The 17,297-nt window shown below is 40.6% G+C and overlaps 1 protein-coding gene across 2 annotated transcripts in view; it reads right to left on the bottom strand.

The window, feature by feature from the left end:
* Positions 1-244: 244 nt before the first annotated feature.
* The window catches only part of gtf2e1 (general transcription factor IIE, polypeptide 1, alpha), a 22,048-nt gene continuing 4,995 nt past the window's right edge, over positions 245-17,297 (bottom strand). For both annotated transcript variants that reach the window (XM_053234258.1, XM_026947214.3), the window contains 3 exons: positions 5,950-6,151; positions 5,364-5,605; positions 245-2,643 (listed from right to left, as the gene is read on the bottom strand). In XM_053234258.1, the coding sequence (XP_053090233.1) occupies positions 2,201-2,643; positions 5,364-5,605; positions 5,950-6,151 (887 nt within the window). In that variant the 3' untranslated portion in view covers positions 245-2,200. The remainder of the gene's footprint in view (positions 2,644-5,363; positions 5,606-5,949; positions 6,152-17,297) is intronic.

Here is a 17,297-nt window from a genome sequence, read left to right as displayed (position 1 = left end):
AGGAGGCGTTGTCTCCATCTCCTCCTCATTATGTCTCTCCTGATTAAACATCATATTTGCACCCTCGGAAAAGAAAACAGTCTTTGGCAATGAGCTACAGTGTTCTCTCGCTCATGAAGACATGATTTGAGTCTGATGAGTGCGTTCATTTCCTGCAATGTGTTTACACACTAGCCGAGTGCCTGCTGTGCTAGCATTAGACTTATAGCACAGCTTTTGTGTATATTTAAAAAAAAAAAATAAAAAAAAAACAGCTTGGACGTGGTGTTTAAACAGCTCAGATGAAAAGTTTTATTTTGTGCAAGGCAGTTATTTATTTAAATTTTCTAAAAAAGAAAAAGAACGTGTAGCCAACGTGCAGCCGGGAGGCACAATCTGCTTGTCCCAGGCACTCACAGTCCTCCCCTGCACTACACTATAATCAGTAAAAGTGTTTTTTATTGCAACAATCTCACACTGCACATTTTAACCTTTTCCAAAATAGTCGGGTTTTCTACTCCAACTCTTCAAATGCAGCTTAGTAAGAGATAGTAAGATAGTAAGAAAGAACAAAACACTGAATTACAAGTCAGAAATTAACTCTGGCCTGTGATTGGCTTTGGCTGTGACACTATTATTTTGTTGAATTTGTAGTCAAATTTGTAGAGAGAAACACTGAGTCTTTTTTAACACACAGAAAAAGAATAATATGAAAAAACATCACAAAAACATGTCCATTTATCATTAAAATGTTCGGAGGCAACATCGTTCTCCATTAGGATACACAACCCCTGCCTGCAACCGGCAATCAAATTCAGAAACACACACATTTACCAACAGCTCTTTATTGCTGTTAAAGAAGTCACTTTATCCACACCCACCCCTTAAAAAACATCATGTGTTCATATTCAATTAAACAAAGTACATTTCCTCATAGAAAGAGAGAAGAGGGCCTGTTTGACAATGAAAGATTTTTTTCCCTCCATAACAACATATTCCCAAAATACTGTCCAGAAAGAGGAGAGAGGCTTAAGAGGAAGAGCGGGAAGATGAAGGATCTTTAGCATGGTAATAATGAAATGTTTATACCATGTGACACCTTGAAGATGTACATATACACACTGTATATTAGAGACCTAGATAGGTAACATAGGATGCACTACTAAAGCTATTTGCATTGTTTCTTTTTTTCTTTAAGTGATTGTTTTCTGAGTACAGCTTTATCTTAGTATAGTGCATTTGAAAGTCTGAATACACAAATTAAATAACCTATGATACACTATAAATGGTGAAAAAAAAAAAAAAAAAAAAAACAATTGAAAAATTCGTACACACTCATAATTTAGGTCTGACGACCACAGTGGATTTTTCCACCACTAAAATGACCGTGTCCTTATCTGACTTTAGGAAATTAGACATCTAATCTAATAACACAATATCCACTGATGCTTTGAGTAACCCAACAGTAGACAATACACATACAAGCTAACACCAGTTAACCTCACAACATAACATAAGCTTAGACAACACTTAAATGAGGTGCTGTTGCAGAAAAATGTGGTACACCTCGACATTTCGGTTATATCTGCTTTTTTTTTTATTATTTAAACTTAAATGTAACTGTCATCCTTGATGGAGTACCAGTATTGCGACTCTGTGTAAGATGGCGCCATTAACCATCTAGGTCTCTAATATGTATACCTCTGCCGTCTCAAATGGCAAATCAACAGCTTCAGGACCCTCCAGTGTGAGGTTTTTTTAATTATGCAGGCATTCTGGAAGGTCACCCTGTATCCAGACATTAACTTAAACACTGAACCCTCTGCTATTTGCCCAAGAGAGTGTGGGACTGAAAACCAAACCAGAAAAGCAAACACATATCTGTGTGTGTGTGTGTGTGTGTGTGTGGGGATATTTTTATTCTGGAATTCAAGACAAAAATACCTTGACTGTGTGGTACTCGTGTAAGTGAGTGAGAAGAAATGTCATCAGGAGTCCTGTAGAACAGAATAATACTGCACCCCTCTGTGGGAGTTTGACCTTCAGCACAATTCCCCACACAGTGTGTGTCAATGTTCCAAAAGCAACAGCGTGGTACCACAGTGTTGAAGTGAGCATTAAAGGAGCTAGAGTGGACAGAGAGAGAGAGAGAGAGAGAGAGAGAGAGAGAGAGAGAGAGAGAGAGAGAGAGAGAAAGGGGGAGACTGAGAGCACAGGTTCCTCAAAAGTACATGTCCTGGAAGAGGTTTTGCCCCATCTCAATGTAGGCCTCCTTCTCCTGGGTGCTCATCTGCTCCACCAGCTCTGGCCTCTGGCTCACCTCCCTGTAGGAGTAAGCTCTTCCTCCCACCATCACCATCGGATCATCTCCCACCTCCTCAAACTCATCGTCCTCATCATCCTCGTCGTCTTCGTCCAGTCGGCCCGGCTTCGGTGGAGCAGCGATGGCTTGGACCGGAGAGTCCTCGTCCGATTCGCTGGTGTCGCTCTCCGAGTCGCTGGCGTTGGCTGCCGGGATGGGGGGCCTGTGAATGGCTCCGCCCACTGGTGCAGGTGCACTCTTCTTTTCATGGATGAGGAGGGCACGCATCACTTCCTCATTCTCATCCTGCACATGGCCTCGTCCAGCCATACCTTCCTGGGTTACCATGGAGTCCTCGCCAGCTGTGGCACAAAAACAAACATTAAGTATGATGCATCTAAAGGATATCAACTCACTGGAAAAACAAATCAGTCTAGAAGCAGTAACAGAAAGGGATTGAAATCATCCTTGTCTTTTAAAATGGACTGATGAACCCTATAAAGAAGAATGCAAAATACATATGCAAGTCATAACTTGGGACCTGTATTTATCAAGCATTTTACCCGAAAGTCTGCACCAGGAGCATCTGTTCAATCTACACAGCAACCCTAATACATGTATTACTGTACTACACTACAGCAGCATGCTTCATATTAATGAAGAAAACCAATGTCCAAATGTACAACAATGTCTCTGAAACATTGGGGATGGAGACAGCTGAAGTTAGGTAGCTGTAATTACAACACGACTCGATTAAAAACATGACACGAGGCAGTTTGACAGTGCATAAACAGCGTGTTGCTCACTTTTCCGCTTATCCATGCGTATCATTACCATACAAACACTCTGCTATACAAGAACAGGTTGCACAATCATGACATTATGACAAAGTGTGTGCTCGCACTATCGTCAGGAGATCTCGAGTTCGGGAACAACACTGGCCGTGCTCTTTGGGTGGGAGGTATTATTGTCTCTCCCCTGTCAATCACAGAGAAACTAGCTAGTGAGAGCTCAGGTATGTGGAAGAGGGCAGACAGCGCTTTCCTCCAAGAGTTACACTGCTCTGTGACGCAGCATGAGCAGCAGTTTGAAAAGGTGGCTTCACATGACACGGAAGAAACATGTGTCAGCCTTCACCCTCCCCGTTTGGTAGATGTTGTACGAGTTCTCACTTCATTAGAGATGAAATGCAAAACAAGGGCAGTACAACATTCGGACTGGAGATTTACATCTCTCTGATGCAGCTGATAATCAGTCTGGACTGAAACTGTTGTTATAATGGAAGCATAACTTCTGTGTGAGAGGTGCAATGAATAAACTTGCCTTCAGAGTAGGAAATCAGGCATAACCACTCAAACATTTTGAGACATCTAGGCAGTTTTTGTCCTCTTAGAGATATGAGTAAAAGCTCATCACGATTCCTAATTGCACCAGAGTACTACAAAAACAGTCGCAGTCAGATTCGCAACACTTACCTTCCAGGAACCAAGAAATGATTTGAACAAGCTAAATGATAATGACCTGGTTAAGTACTGCCATGACAATTTGGGACCTCACCAATTGGCATGACCTCTCCTAATCCACAGATTTGTTTACTTCCCTAGCACTAATCAGGAAATGATAAACAGCAAGGCTGCTTTCATGCAGACCGCTGGCTTGCCATGGTTCATCAGAGTAATTGATGGAAGCCATATTAAAATTACACTCTCCTGAGGAAATGAAAAGGCGTGTGTGAAGCAGAAAAGATATTACAGAAAAGTACAATTATGAGGAGACAACAAAGAAGAATCAAAAGCAACATCAGTGCAATTAATAAAAAACATGGAACATGATCTGAAACTTTATCTCTTATTCTGGTCATGTCTGAGTCTAGACAGAAGTACCGCGCTTTCATAAGCATTTCTCCTCCAAAAAAAAAAAAAGAAAAAAAAAAAAAAAAAGCATGGATTAACATTAGACTGAAGGCATGAACTGTGTCGTCACCATGTGGCTTATTTAATTCACAAGCTGTCAAAACCAGAGAGAGAGAAAAAGCTTTTTCGTCTTTGGTTGAAAGGATGACCATTATGTGCAACAGGACTCCCAAATAAATATTTACATCACGCTACTAGCGAAAAATCTTGAGTCATTTGTGCTTCCAAACAACAGACTAGAAATCTAGCAGGTTGAAGGAAACATTAAATGCGTATGCTACTAACATGAAACAATGTACAACCAGTAGATAAAATAGTTGAATTCTTCAATCTAATTAGTCAGAAGTGGTGTTGATTAATTTTCTATAACAGCAGCTCTGACAATAGTGTTGACTGCAATGAAAATACCAGAAAATCATATTTATTAATAAATTTATGAATGTGCACTTTCTCCTATGTCATTATTTCTATACTAACAGCTCATTCACAGCGATTTGTATGGTGGACTCTTCACACACTCTAAACCTAATAATAAATGGATTAAATGGCATGCTTGTTAACAACAACAAAAAACTATAATCCTTGATATGTTGAAGCATTTTGTTAAGAGATGTTTATTTAATATTTATAGATGGAGTCTCGGGTGTCGGTGCTTTGTAAAGGTCAACAGGTTTTGCGCAACGGGAGAGTCTTCAGGACAGAGGACTGTGTAACAGATCTAAATATAACTATAAAACGTAGGATGTGTCATTTTTTATTTAATAAAATTTCAGGGTGGTAACAGCAACACACTATTCACTAGTCTTTGATCAATCTTCCTATAACAGCACTCCCTGTCATGTTTCATTCCTTACTTATAAAATGCCACCACCTCACTAGTGGAAAATTTAATTGAACCTTTCGCAGGCTACGTGTAACAATGCTAATAAAAGAAATGAGATATACTAAATGACCCAGAGATTTCCTGTTAAACGACTTAAAGTAGAGTTTGCAGATAGATTTAGGACATGAAAATACATTTAATATCATGACTGTTATTAAATTGCTTATTTTTCTAGAACGCAGATACCTCTTTGTAAGCTCGACCCATGTCCACGAGCAGCTCATCTACAAATCTACAAAATAAGAAGAGCATACGCAGTAGCGCAGAGTGTTGAAGTGGTACTGACCAGCTTTGAGGGCGTCGTTCTCGTTGTAGGCGCCCTGCACGGTGCTCTGAGTCAGCCACACCGGTCTCTCTTTGGGGGCTTTGGCCTCGGCTGCCTGGGTCTGCTGGCTCTCCTGCTCCTCCATGTTGATCACGACATTCTGCGTGTATAGATCGGCATATGACGAGCCCTTCGTCCTCCAGACCTCCCGACCCGCCGCTCCAGCCGCCGCTGAACCTCCAGATTGAGCTGCACGCTCCCGACTGCAGGGTAAGACAGAGAAATGTAGTGGTTTAAATATTTACATATTGTTATAATGCAAATAACCACACGATAAAGAAGACCATAAAGGATCTAACATGTCATGAAAGAATTAGAGTTTGCACTAAAACATTCAGTACATGACAGGCACTAGATGGAACAGAAACCTTATTAACTGTCTAAAAAGAATGTAATATCTAGTGAATCTATGTAGGGGTGAATTAATAATGCATTTATGAGTGATCTGTTCACAATGGGTCAACTACACTACAGTTCCCTTCCTCAAACACACAACCCACAAGTAAAATCCTGAAAGTGAACAAGTGGCAGAAAAATGGGCCTCAACCTCTGCTTCAGAGCCTGGATTTCTGTAGGCTCAGGCTCCAGTAGCTCATGCGACAGGTTGACATCTTCAGTCTCCCGTAGCAACACATAAATGGGCTCGATCTGCTCGTTGAAGCGGGCAACCAGCGTCCGCGCATCTTTCTTCGGCACGGCCGACTCGTCTTCCTCCACCTCAGTCTGGCAGAACGTACAGCGGAACGTCCCTGTGATGGTAATAGAGGGACAGAGAGAGAATGAGAGAGAGCAAGCATCACCTATGCTGATTTCAAAAGGTCACTGTTTAACAATAATAATAATACTAATAATAATAATAATAATAGCCATATTACAGGTACAGTATAAGCTGTAAACACAATTGCATTCACTCAAAACATTAGTTGCTGGTGGCGAGTTGGGCCGGGGGCCATCTGCTGCTGAAGTTATTTACAGACACACTGACGAGAGCATACACAGCAGTATTTTATTTATTTATTTTTTTTGTGTGTGTGTTTGTGTGTGTGTATTAAGTAGAACATAACAGTGATATGAACAGTCACAGATACTGAGACCTAAAAATCTTAATAATCAATGATCTCAATCGAAACACTATTATATGGTCAGGAAATAGAGGGAACTTCACTGAAATGATTATCAGTTTCTCAAACAGCAATATAACAAGATGCTTCTAAATATAACACAACTTTTAAACAAGTCAATACCAGGAGCTCCTACAGCACTGAGGCAGTATGCAGTACACTGAGGATTCTGTGGTTTGAATCCTGACAAATGAACACTCAGAGGAAAAACACACACACACACACACACACACACACACACACAACTGCAGTACACTGTGTTTGGTTTGGTCCTTTATAAAGGGTGTGGACTGTGGTCCAGGTCACAAAAAGGTGAAGTGCTGCTACACAACACACTGCCATTCTTTGCTTACCCTCCTAACAACTTTTTCATCATAGACACAATATGGCCAGAAGTATGTGAAAACCTGACCATCACAACCACATGTGGGCCTTCACCAACTGTTGGAAGCACAAAATTCTATAGAATGTCTTTGTACTGTATGCTGTAGCATTGCAATTTCCCCTCATTGGAACTAAGGGGCCCAAACCTGTTCCACAATGACAATGCCCCTGTGCACAAAGCGAGCTCCATGAAGACATGGTATGTCAAGGTTGGCGTGAAAGAACTCCAGTGTCCCACACAGCACCCTGACCTCAACCCCACTGAACCCGCTCCAGGCCTCCTCACTCAACATCAGTGCCTGACTTCACTAATGCTCTTGTGGCTGATTTGGCAAATCCCCACAACCACACCCCACAATCTGGTGGAAAGCCTTCCTAAAAAAGTGGAGGTTATTATAACAGCAAAAGAGGGACTAAATCTGGAATGGGATGCTCAACGAGCACATACGAGTGTGATGGTCAGATGTCCTGACCTGATCACTGAAATCACATGGGCTTAGAATCAACCAAAACCACTTTATCACCAGTGTGGAGTAGATTTTCGACATGGTAAATTTACACCGCACTTATATCCATTGTCAACAAGGGCAGTATCCAATCCAAGCACAGAGCTGTGCAGGTGCTCCATTGTGAACTGGTGTCCCATCCAGTGTGTACTCCCTTCTTACCAATATAGGCTCCAAATCCACCAATCATGGCAGTGTAAGAATCCTGGGATTTGACTTCATAGCCTTACACATGCTAGTGTCATTAACATTAAATGGTGGGTGACCTCTGCCAGAGTAGGAATATGAATAAGTATGAGTTTTGTACATATCAGTATGGATATGTTTCTGTAGGAGGATCTTAGCCGTCCATCAAACAAGGAGCGAGGCGTGACTTGTAGAAACGCACATTTAGATTTGCCATGAACCATCATTGCAGGCGGACGTGCTGTCAAACACACGCACACTACTTTCTGCCCCATTCATTGACACATCTCTACCAGTCAGTCACAGTGAAGGTAGGTGGCAGTTTCAAAGAATGACTTTTCCAGAATCCAAAGCCAGTTCAAGTATGAAGCAGTGCTCACACTGGATTTTCTCCATGCAGAGGGTGGAGCAACATTATCTAATTGTGGTCAGAGTGAAAGTGGTCAATCAGTGAACAGCAGATCTTAGCCAGCTAGCTAGTTTGTTGTTTGTGAGTGATAAGAGACAATCTGCTGATTGAGACACAGAAAAAGCTTTTTGGCACAGCGAAACAGCGAAACAATAATAATAATAATAATAATCTTCTCCATGTCGAGTGTTTCAGAAAGATGTGGCCCCAGCTCTGTGCTCATTTTCTACCGGCCAACGTTTCCAAGATTGGTGGATTCGCAGAGTTAGAAGTAAGTTCACATAGACAAAGGAGGTGGATTCTTCTGCTACCGGAGACAAAGTCTTTTATCACGTTACACGTCCTCTTCCATTCACGCTTTTCCATCGGGCTGTTTATTTGAGTCCGATGTGACCACTGATGAAGTCAGGCTTTGTGTTTATTGGCTGAGTACAAGACACTTATTGCTTTGTCACTGCGCAAGTCAGCCACATATTTAGAATTCAGGCTCAGCAAAGCCAGAAAGCTGCTCCGATTTTTGAGCTGGAGGGGAAATCAGCAGAGGAAATGATTCATTGCAATTTCCATTTTGAAAAGCCCTTTTGGCAAGCTGACAAGAGCCGCAAAAGCACTTGTGAAAAAACAATCACCTCCGCCTGGGCCTTTTATTATAGCGTACAACTTAGCCATCTGATGGATGGGACGAGGAAAAAAAACAACTTGATGAGCGAGACAGAGAGAGTGAGAGAAGGAGATAAGTGAATACAAACAAGGATTTGTGCCATGCTGATGCCATTGCACCAACTCCCTCAGTAAGGAAAGGCACTTGGCACCTCCATTTTCCTCCTCCATTCTCTATTTCTCCATTGTGGTCCTGCCAGTAAGCTAGAATCGTGCAAAAGTTTATTTAAAAAAAAAAAAAAAAAAAAAAAAAAAAAAAAAAAAAGGAAATAAATAAACAAAACAATAAGGGAGCGATCCAGAGCCATCATTAATCCACCACCACTGTGACAGCCAGAAGAGCTGCAGGACTGAGTGACAGACAGAAAGATGGGGTATGCTGGAATATTCACATTCTCACAGACGAAGAGATAAGGGGCCAATAAAACTGCCAATCAGTGGAGGGTGGGGTAGCGGAGGTGAAGCTTTAAGTGTATACAAACAAACACAGACGCACGCAAAATCACTTTTAATTCAGAGAGAGAAAGAGAGAGGTAAATTGGCACTAAATTACAGCTACGTGCTAAACACCTGCACAAATATGTCTTCCGGCACTTAGTCAGAAACTAGTTTAATTTCATTTTAATCTCCGTAAATGGAAGATGAACAAAATACAACCGGGGAAGGCGGGGATAAACAAAATGGAAAAAAAGTCTAATTTTGCATTTTAATATGCAAGAGAAATTAGTGGTAATGGCAACACAATCAGTAATAAAACACATTTTCTCATTCTTTGAGCAGAAATAGACATCACACACTGAGCGCGCGCGCACACACACACACACACACACACACTCTACTTTACCTAGAAAAACGGAAGAATAGAGCCTATTTGTGAGACAGGCGTTCGTTAAGAGTTTCCCACAGAATAAAGTGGGTCTTATCTTTTTTGTGTAGATATCTTTGCTCTTTATCATGTATGAATACGTCTAAATTACACAGCTCTGTTTCATCAAAGCTCTCTGTGAAAGCAAGACGGAGCTCTGCGCGCTTGTGTAACTGGAAACAATAGGACTGCAGAAGTATTAAAAAAATGGTGCGCATGACCCAATTTAAAAAGCGAGGTGGAATTTGTTAGTGATATTGTAAGACATTCGCAGTTTCTAAGGATGTGTTCATATATGCAGTGTTTAGTCTGTCTGAATTGAACCCTGCTGCTTTTGTTCGTTGGTGTGTTTCTTTTATGCAGGTGAGAACACAGCAGGACTGGTCTGAGCATCTGATCGACGTGGTCTCGGTTTCATTCCAATCAAACTCTAGTTAGAAAAAGATTTGATCCTGAATCGACCCAACTGCAGGAAGTGAACCAAACATGTTGTGTATTTTGGATTTTTTGTTTTGTTTTTTTCAGATGCGAGATGTTAATCTGAGCCACGATGCACAAACTGAGCCAAAGTACAGAGCTGGAATGCTGCAGAAATGTGATATTCTGAAGATTTGATCCAGTAAATTAAAAAAAAGGAAGAAAGAAAAAAAGAAAAGAAAAACTGTGGATGCATGCACAAAATGGCTTAAACTAGTTATTTATATAATTATATAGTAATTTATTTAGCACTGGCTCTATGCGCTTGGGTGATGTATGAGATTTCTACATGTACTTATCTTTTTCCCATAACTGTATTTCAGACCAGTGAATGAATTCTACAATTACCTTTTCAGCCATACACACCCCTCAGCCAGCCTTTTTTTGTTTTTTGGTTCATGTAATGATGTGCAGTGTGAAAACCAAATAGCAAATGAATTAAAAGTATCAATCTCGATCTGATTCGGATTCAGTAAACAAACTAATAGATGTGAAAGTGGACTAAAACATTGTAAGTTTTTTTTTTTTTTTAAAAGCACTGCTATTGAATTCTAAAACATGATAAATGTAAATCCTTCATGTGTGTCTCTGAACATCATACACATCGTACACTCTCTCTTTTCTACAACTAGAGGCAAAGACACTCTCTAGACTAGTCTCTCTAGACTCTACAACTAGAAAAGAGAGACAGTGTACGATGTGTATGATGTATGACTGGAAAGGGTCTTTTCTGGCAAAAAAAAAAAAAAAGTGCGCGTGGGAGAGTGAATGAGACTTTAAAAAAGAAAGCAAGGATTGGGCAAGATGTTTATCAAAGAGCAACACCTCTCTCAATGACTGAATCAAAGCTCAGATTAACCTCCCCTTTCCTGTGTGACCAAGCAATCATCAATCAGCAGGCAATCATCTAATCAAATCAACATTCACACTCAACATGCCAGTCCATAGCTGTACCTTACATCCCGTCTGGGTCTAAAATGATGGATCACATCATGGACACAATAAAAGCATTGTTGTTTGAGATTCTGCATCCCAAAGAAACACAGGCATCATCTTACACAAGTTATGTATACAATCAGTTAAAGGTCATATTGGGAAATCATCCAAATGCTCACACTTATTTGTTAAAATTAATGGACATTCACAATGCAGACGATGCACTAAAACGTCCCATATAATACGCACGCATTACAACCAAGTCTTGCACAATAAGGTGTTCTGGGAAACTGGCCCTCAGTACTTACTGTATTTAGTACGCTTTAAAAGCCAATCTGACCAACCAGCTGATCTGTCATGTTACATTCGCTACATCATTACTCAGGAAATGAACGCATTCCCGTCTAATTGGGCAATAAAATGCTTCTGTGTTGAACAGGTGGTAGCAGGTAGCACTGTCACCTCTCTGGTTCGAACCTTGGGTTCACATGGGTTTCTTCCAGATTCTCCGGTTTCCTCCATGCCACAAGGTGAATTGGCTACGCTATAACTGCCTCTATAAGTGCGAATGAGTGTGTGTGTGCGTGTGTGTGTATATGTGTGGTGCTCTGTGATGGACTGGCGTCCCTATCCAAGGTGTGTCTTTGCCTCACGCCCAGTGATTCCGGGATCCTGCTCTGAATCCACTGTGACCCTGACCAGGATAAAGAGCTTACTGAAGATGAATATTAGTTCTTGGGAATAAATTCCACCATCTTGTTTATAAGGTGAAACAATCACACTGAGCTCGTCTAAAATTAATCTTGTGTTTCATGGAGTAAACTAACCAGATTTAGTGACAACCCATCACCTCTTAACTTAACTATATGCTTCCATGTGGATTTTAAGCACTTTTTTGCTCTACAGTCAACTGGAGAATTATTCGCCCCTTAACGAATGCTATGCGTAACGTTCAAGGGACGCTGTTTAGTGAACTTTTTTTTTTGTCTCCAAAGCACTCATTGATTGGAACCTCACAATTACTCTACATTGAAGTCTTCCTGTAATGTCCAACAAGATCAGAGAGACTTGGACAGGATCTTGGATCCTCCTCCATGCAGAAATCCTCCAGCTCAAATCCTTCTTAGTTTGTACATGTTCTCTTCATTCTGACCACAGGTGTTCAATACAGTTCAATCTAAGGACTGAAACTGCTATTGAAAAACAGTGGTGCCGTGCTCCACAAGCATTTCTGTTCATTATGGACTGCATGTTCCTAGTTATTATCTTGCCGAAAGATTCCACCTATCTACAAGTTTTAACCTCCTGGGAGAAGCAACCAAAATTTGGGACTTCAGGATGCCTCCAAATTTTCACAAGATCCCTTGACCATCATGACATCAATCCAACACTTCAAGTGCAAGGGTCCACCAGAAAGCAATGCTTGTAACCATCTCGTGACCAGTTTGCCTTCAATGGACACACTGTGGCAAACACCTGAGCTTGCAGGTCTATTTTGTATAATATCATCATGATCACCTCCACTTTCTTCTCCAGAGACCAGTCACTGATGGAACTCCACCTCCATAGAGTCACCTCGCTACATTTTGCTCATGTTTTATCCAGGCTGAGTGAACGTCTGCTGAAACCACCAACGAATTCTTGGTGTCCTGTCAGGTCCTGTCAAGCGCGAACACCGCAGCAACTGGATCGTTGTCAGCTCCTCAAACAGCAAGAGGCTTGGACTGCATCCTGCCTCACTTTGTAAGTCACTTTGGATAAAAGCATCTGTCGACTGTATAAAAGTGAAAGTAATATACTGTATCCCAGACTGCATTATCAAACAAACCTACTGAACAAAATTTCTATATAAGATGGCAGCTGAATGACTCCATGATATAAATAAATAAATATTGTCATGATGCGACTTCCACCAATAACACCTTCCACAACGCTGACGCAAATCAGTTACTGGTGATGGTGATGATGTAAAGTAAAAAAGAGCTCTCTACAGTAATTAAAGTGTAGCGAAGCTGCTTACACAGAGCGTTCCTAAAGCTCAGGATGTGAGACAGCACGTACACGTGTGCATGTGTGCTGGAGACACGGCCAGCGGTGGGGTTGCTCTTTACTCACCCGTCTGCTTGCCCATCCCGCTGTGTATCCTAGCAACAGCTCGCCTCTCCTGCCTGTTGTTTGCCTTTTCCTTCTCTTCTTCATCACTTGCTCCTTTCACTCCTTTCTTTCTCTAAATATCCTTTCCCTTGCCCTTCTCCAGTTTTCTGACATGGCCATTAGTGTGGATTTGGAAATTCTACAACTGAATCTATGGACATGAACAACTGTTTAGCTTCACACTCAAGTAAAAATAATTCCATGCTAAGACTTTATCCTGAGTGGAGTGAGCATGTGTGAGCTTCTCTCCTAGGACTGAGATATAGGGAAGAAGGACAATATAATATTGATATTGATAAATTATGTCTCAGTTAGGCTTGTGTGATAACGATTTTATCATTGCTACATGATCCCTTTTATGTTTACCTGTGATGTTTATTCCGACGATATTACATATCTATTATTACCAGACCTGCCAACCTTTCCGCGTTTTGCAAAGGAGCTCCGCAATTTTACATCGAAGTACACTACTATAAGGTATCACCCATAAATATGCTGAAAGAGCAGTCTTCTTCTTCTCTCAAATAAAATTGCAGATGTGCCAATCGAAAACTGGAATGATTTGCGTAGGTGTTTATTAATGGACCATGCCTGAAAGCCCCTCCCCTTTTTCCCAAATCTCGCACGATGAACTTGCGCAGTCGCTCTTTTTTTTTTTTCTGATAAGCTGAGAATGCTTTGAGTTCATTACTATGAAATAAAATCTATCAATGTATGTTCAACTTTGCTAACATTAGACAAAGTCTATAATTAACTACGTTTCTTAGGAATGCCAGAATTTTCAGAAAGAGAAAAACGGAGGAAGGTTTTGACCTAAATATATTATACAGGCCTACAAGAAAAGTTTCAGATATAACACTTTATATATATATAATGTTATTGGTGATGATAAGAAAGTGACCAAATATGCTGATTTTATTTATTTGTTTGGTTGTTAGAAATGCTAGTTTCCCTGTCCTGGACAATTAAAACATTCCTTGTCATTTTTTAAAAAGGAAGAAAAAAAAATAATCAATATCGAACAAGCCTAGTCTGAATACACTTTCTGAGGTATTGTGGGTATTGTCAGTATTTTTATAACAATTACAAGCTCTGGTAGAAATTTGACATTAAAATTTAGAACTGAATCTTTACAAATCTAAAGTGTTACAGCTTTATATTTTTTTGCCCTGCTTTTCAGTGTAACAATTATTTTGTGTTGTAAACAACAAATAAACAGGACGTTTAAAAACGTAACGCTATGTTTAAAAATGTAACGCAATGTTTTGATGGCAGTTTGTTCACACACCTAAATATTATGAAAGATACTGTGTATTGTAGAAACGTCTTCAAGTATGAAGACATAACATTTTTGTCGAATCACCCACCGCTACTCCACCCCACTCTCTTTTCTAACTTTCTCACTGTCTGAATATATAAATCAGCTGGATATTGTCTATGTTTCAGGTTATATAAATTCTACTTCACTTGAGATGGCAGTATGGTGGCGCTTATGCTAACACCCAGCATGCTGTTCTGCCCGGTCCATCTGAGAGATGGAGAGAATGAGACATTCATCCTGCAGAGCTCCGTTTCAGAAACACCGCAACTCCAATCAGAAGTCAGTGCACGTCTTACCCACAGCAGAGCAGACCAAAGGTGTGTGTGTGTGTGTGTGTGTGTGTGTGTTACTTTGCTAGCAGATAGATAAATCAGAAGCTACAGCAGATGGAAACTACAAAGTACAAGTGCTGATATGAGAGGAGTAAAGCCGGCAGTACACGTCGAATGACAAAAGACTAAGTGAAAAAGCAGCTCTGCTGAACATGCAGTTGTCCATATACTCAAAAAAGAGGTGTGTGTACGTCTTTCTAGGACATGCCGCACTTTGAGGGCACACAACGGCTTTGAGAGGGGTCTGAGCTGAGCAGACTTCAGAACGTCGCAGTGTTGCGGTCGGTTTTGGTCGGTTTTGCACCGAACGACTTTTGAACTGCTGCAACAGGAAACTCTTTATTCTAAATACCTTTTGAAATTCGTTTTTATAAATTCTGAAGTAGCAGTCTTGCTGTTAGACTTTATAGAATTTGATAGCGTCGAATTTTGTGTATTGGGCTTGTTCCGGACTATTTTTTTAAAATAGACATTTTTTTTAAAACAGACACTGCTTTTCAAATTGAACAAAAAAAAAAAAAACAGCAATGTCAACGTTGAAAAAGGCAAAATCCGGCAGAACGAGATGTCTGTTGCAGTGCCTTTTTTTTTTTTTTTTTTTAACAAGCATAAAAAACATAAAAATGAGAGATGGCACACAAATGGCATGTATCAGAACATTTTGTGCTGCTGCTTTCTCAGTCCCAAGCAAACAGTGAACGCAGAAATCAAACTGCTGCTCTGTGCAGTGACAGCAGCAACAGTGTGATACTCAGACCAATCAGAGAGTCAGAAGAAAAGACGCAGTAGTGTAAGACCTGAAACCACCACCATGCCTTTCTCACTCACAAACTGTCTTTTTACCATTTGAGCACAAAGACAGGCGAGAAATAGACTCATTAGTCTCAATTAATCTCATGCCCTCTCTGTACACATATCAAGTCAGAGTGTCTGCAATATTTGCACAACTCTGTGCTGCCATCTAGTGTTCACAGCATGCACAGCCCACACAGCATGCACAGTTAAATCTCCACAGAGCAGTGCAGCGACTGGCACCTCAGCCACAAAATCATCATACAGAATGTGGATCATATCAGGACAGTTCTCATGCACAAAACTGTCACCTCACTGGGATGTACTGATTTAAATGACTAACTCATTCATAAAGCTCCAGGCATCAGCAGGTCAATGAATAGCCGCAGGTTCACCAAAACTGGACAGTTTGAGATTGGAAAACATCGCCTGCTCTTTGTCTGGCCAGTTTCAGTGCCCACTGTAGCCTCAGCTTCCTGTTCATGGAGGACAGGAGAGAAACCCGATGCGCTTTTCTGCTGCTGTGGCCCATCCGCCTCAAGGTTCAACATGTTGTGCGTTCTGAGATGCTTTTCTTCTCACCACGGTTGTAAAGAGTGGATATTTGTGCTACAGCAGCCTTCCTGCCAGCTTAAACCAGTCTTCTCCCTCATCCACCAGCTGCTTCTGCACACACTGCACAGTGTTTTTCACATCATTCTGTGTAAACTCTAGAGACAGTTGTGTGTGAAAATCCCAGGAGATCAGCAGGTTCTGAAATACTCAAACCAACCCGTTTGGGACCAACAGCCATAAGATCACATCTTTCCCACTTCTGATGTTTGATGTGAATATCGAAGCTCTTGACCTGTATCGACATGATTTTATGCATTGCACTGCTGCTACATGATTGTCATTTATTAATTGCACTGCTACTACATGAGTGGTCGGTAAGTGTAAATTGTATATTAACATCATGAAAAGAAACAACTAGAAAAATGAAACTGATTAGAAAAAAGGGAAAGAGAAAGTGTTCTACTGAGGAGTAAATGTGCAACACTGGTGCAGGACATTTCAAATGACCACTGCATCTTTAACTTTGTCCAAGATAATTAGCTAGCGAGTGAACTAACGTCACATGCACAGTGGGCAAGTGAGGACATGTACTCGGGGCACAAACTGTATTATAATTGCCATTTTGAATCGCTTCTCATTGTAATTTCACATACAAATGTTTAATATAATGTACTGAATATTAAATTCCCACGTACTAAACAATGATTAAATGTATGTATTGAATGTATGAGTGCGTGAGTCATGGCTGCACACGTCACCTCGCTTAAAACCTTCCAGTGACGCATTACACATAAATCAGTGTTTATCATCAATTTATGAGTTTCTATCAGCCGAAGAGCATAAACACTGCCACGACTAATTAATTATCCAGCTGTTAATATTGCTGCTTTCCTTTTAACTTTGAGAGGACATGCTGTGCTCTTGGCACCTTAATAAAACTTTAGTTTTATATTTTATAGCAGCGTTTTTTTGGTCAGGAAATCAGTAATTCAAAACACAGAAGTCATTCACGAACATCCACAAGGAAAATGGAGCTAGCATGCTCTGCTGCAGTAACGTATACATTTAATAAAGAGACATATTGGGCCTCTTATCAAGCTGCATACAAGCGGAATTTATGCGTAAGTTGTTAGTATGTGCGTTTACACAAGAAATTTGGTATTCATGACAATCCTGTAAATTCAGAAAAATCATTTG

Source organism: Pangasianodon hypophthalmus, chromosome 5 (assembly GCF_027358585.1).
Source record: "Pangasianodon hypophthalmus isolate fPanHyp1 chromosome 5, fPanHyp1.pri, whole genome shotgun sequence".
In the NCBI taxonomy this organism is placed as follows: domain Eukaryota; kingdom Metazoa; phylum Chordata; class Actinopteri; order Siluriformes; family Pangasiidae; genus Pangasianodon; species Pangasianodon hypophthalmus.
Note: the sequence above shows the minus strand (reverse complement) of the source record. Positions and strands in the feature narration are given on the sequence as shown.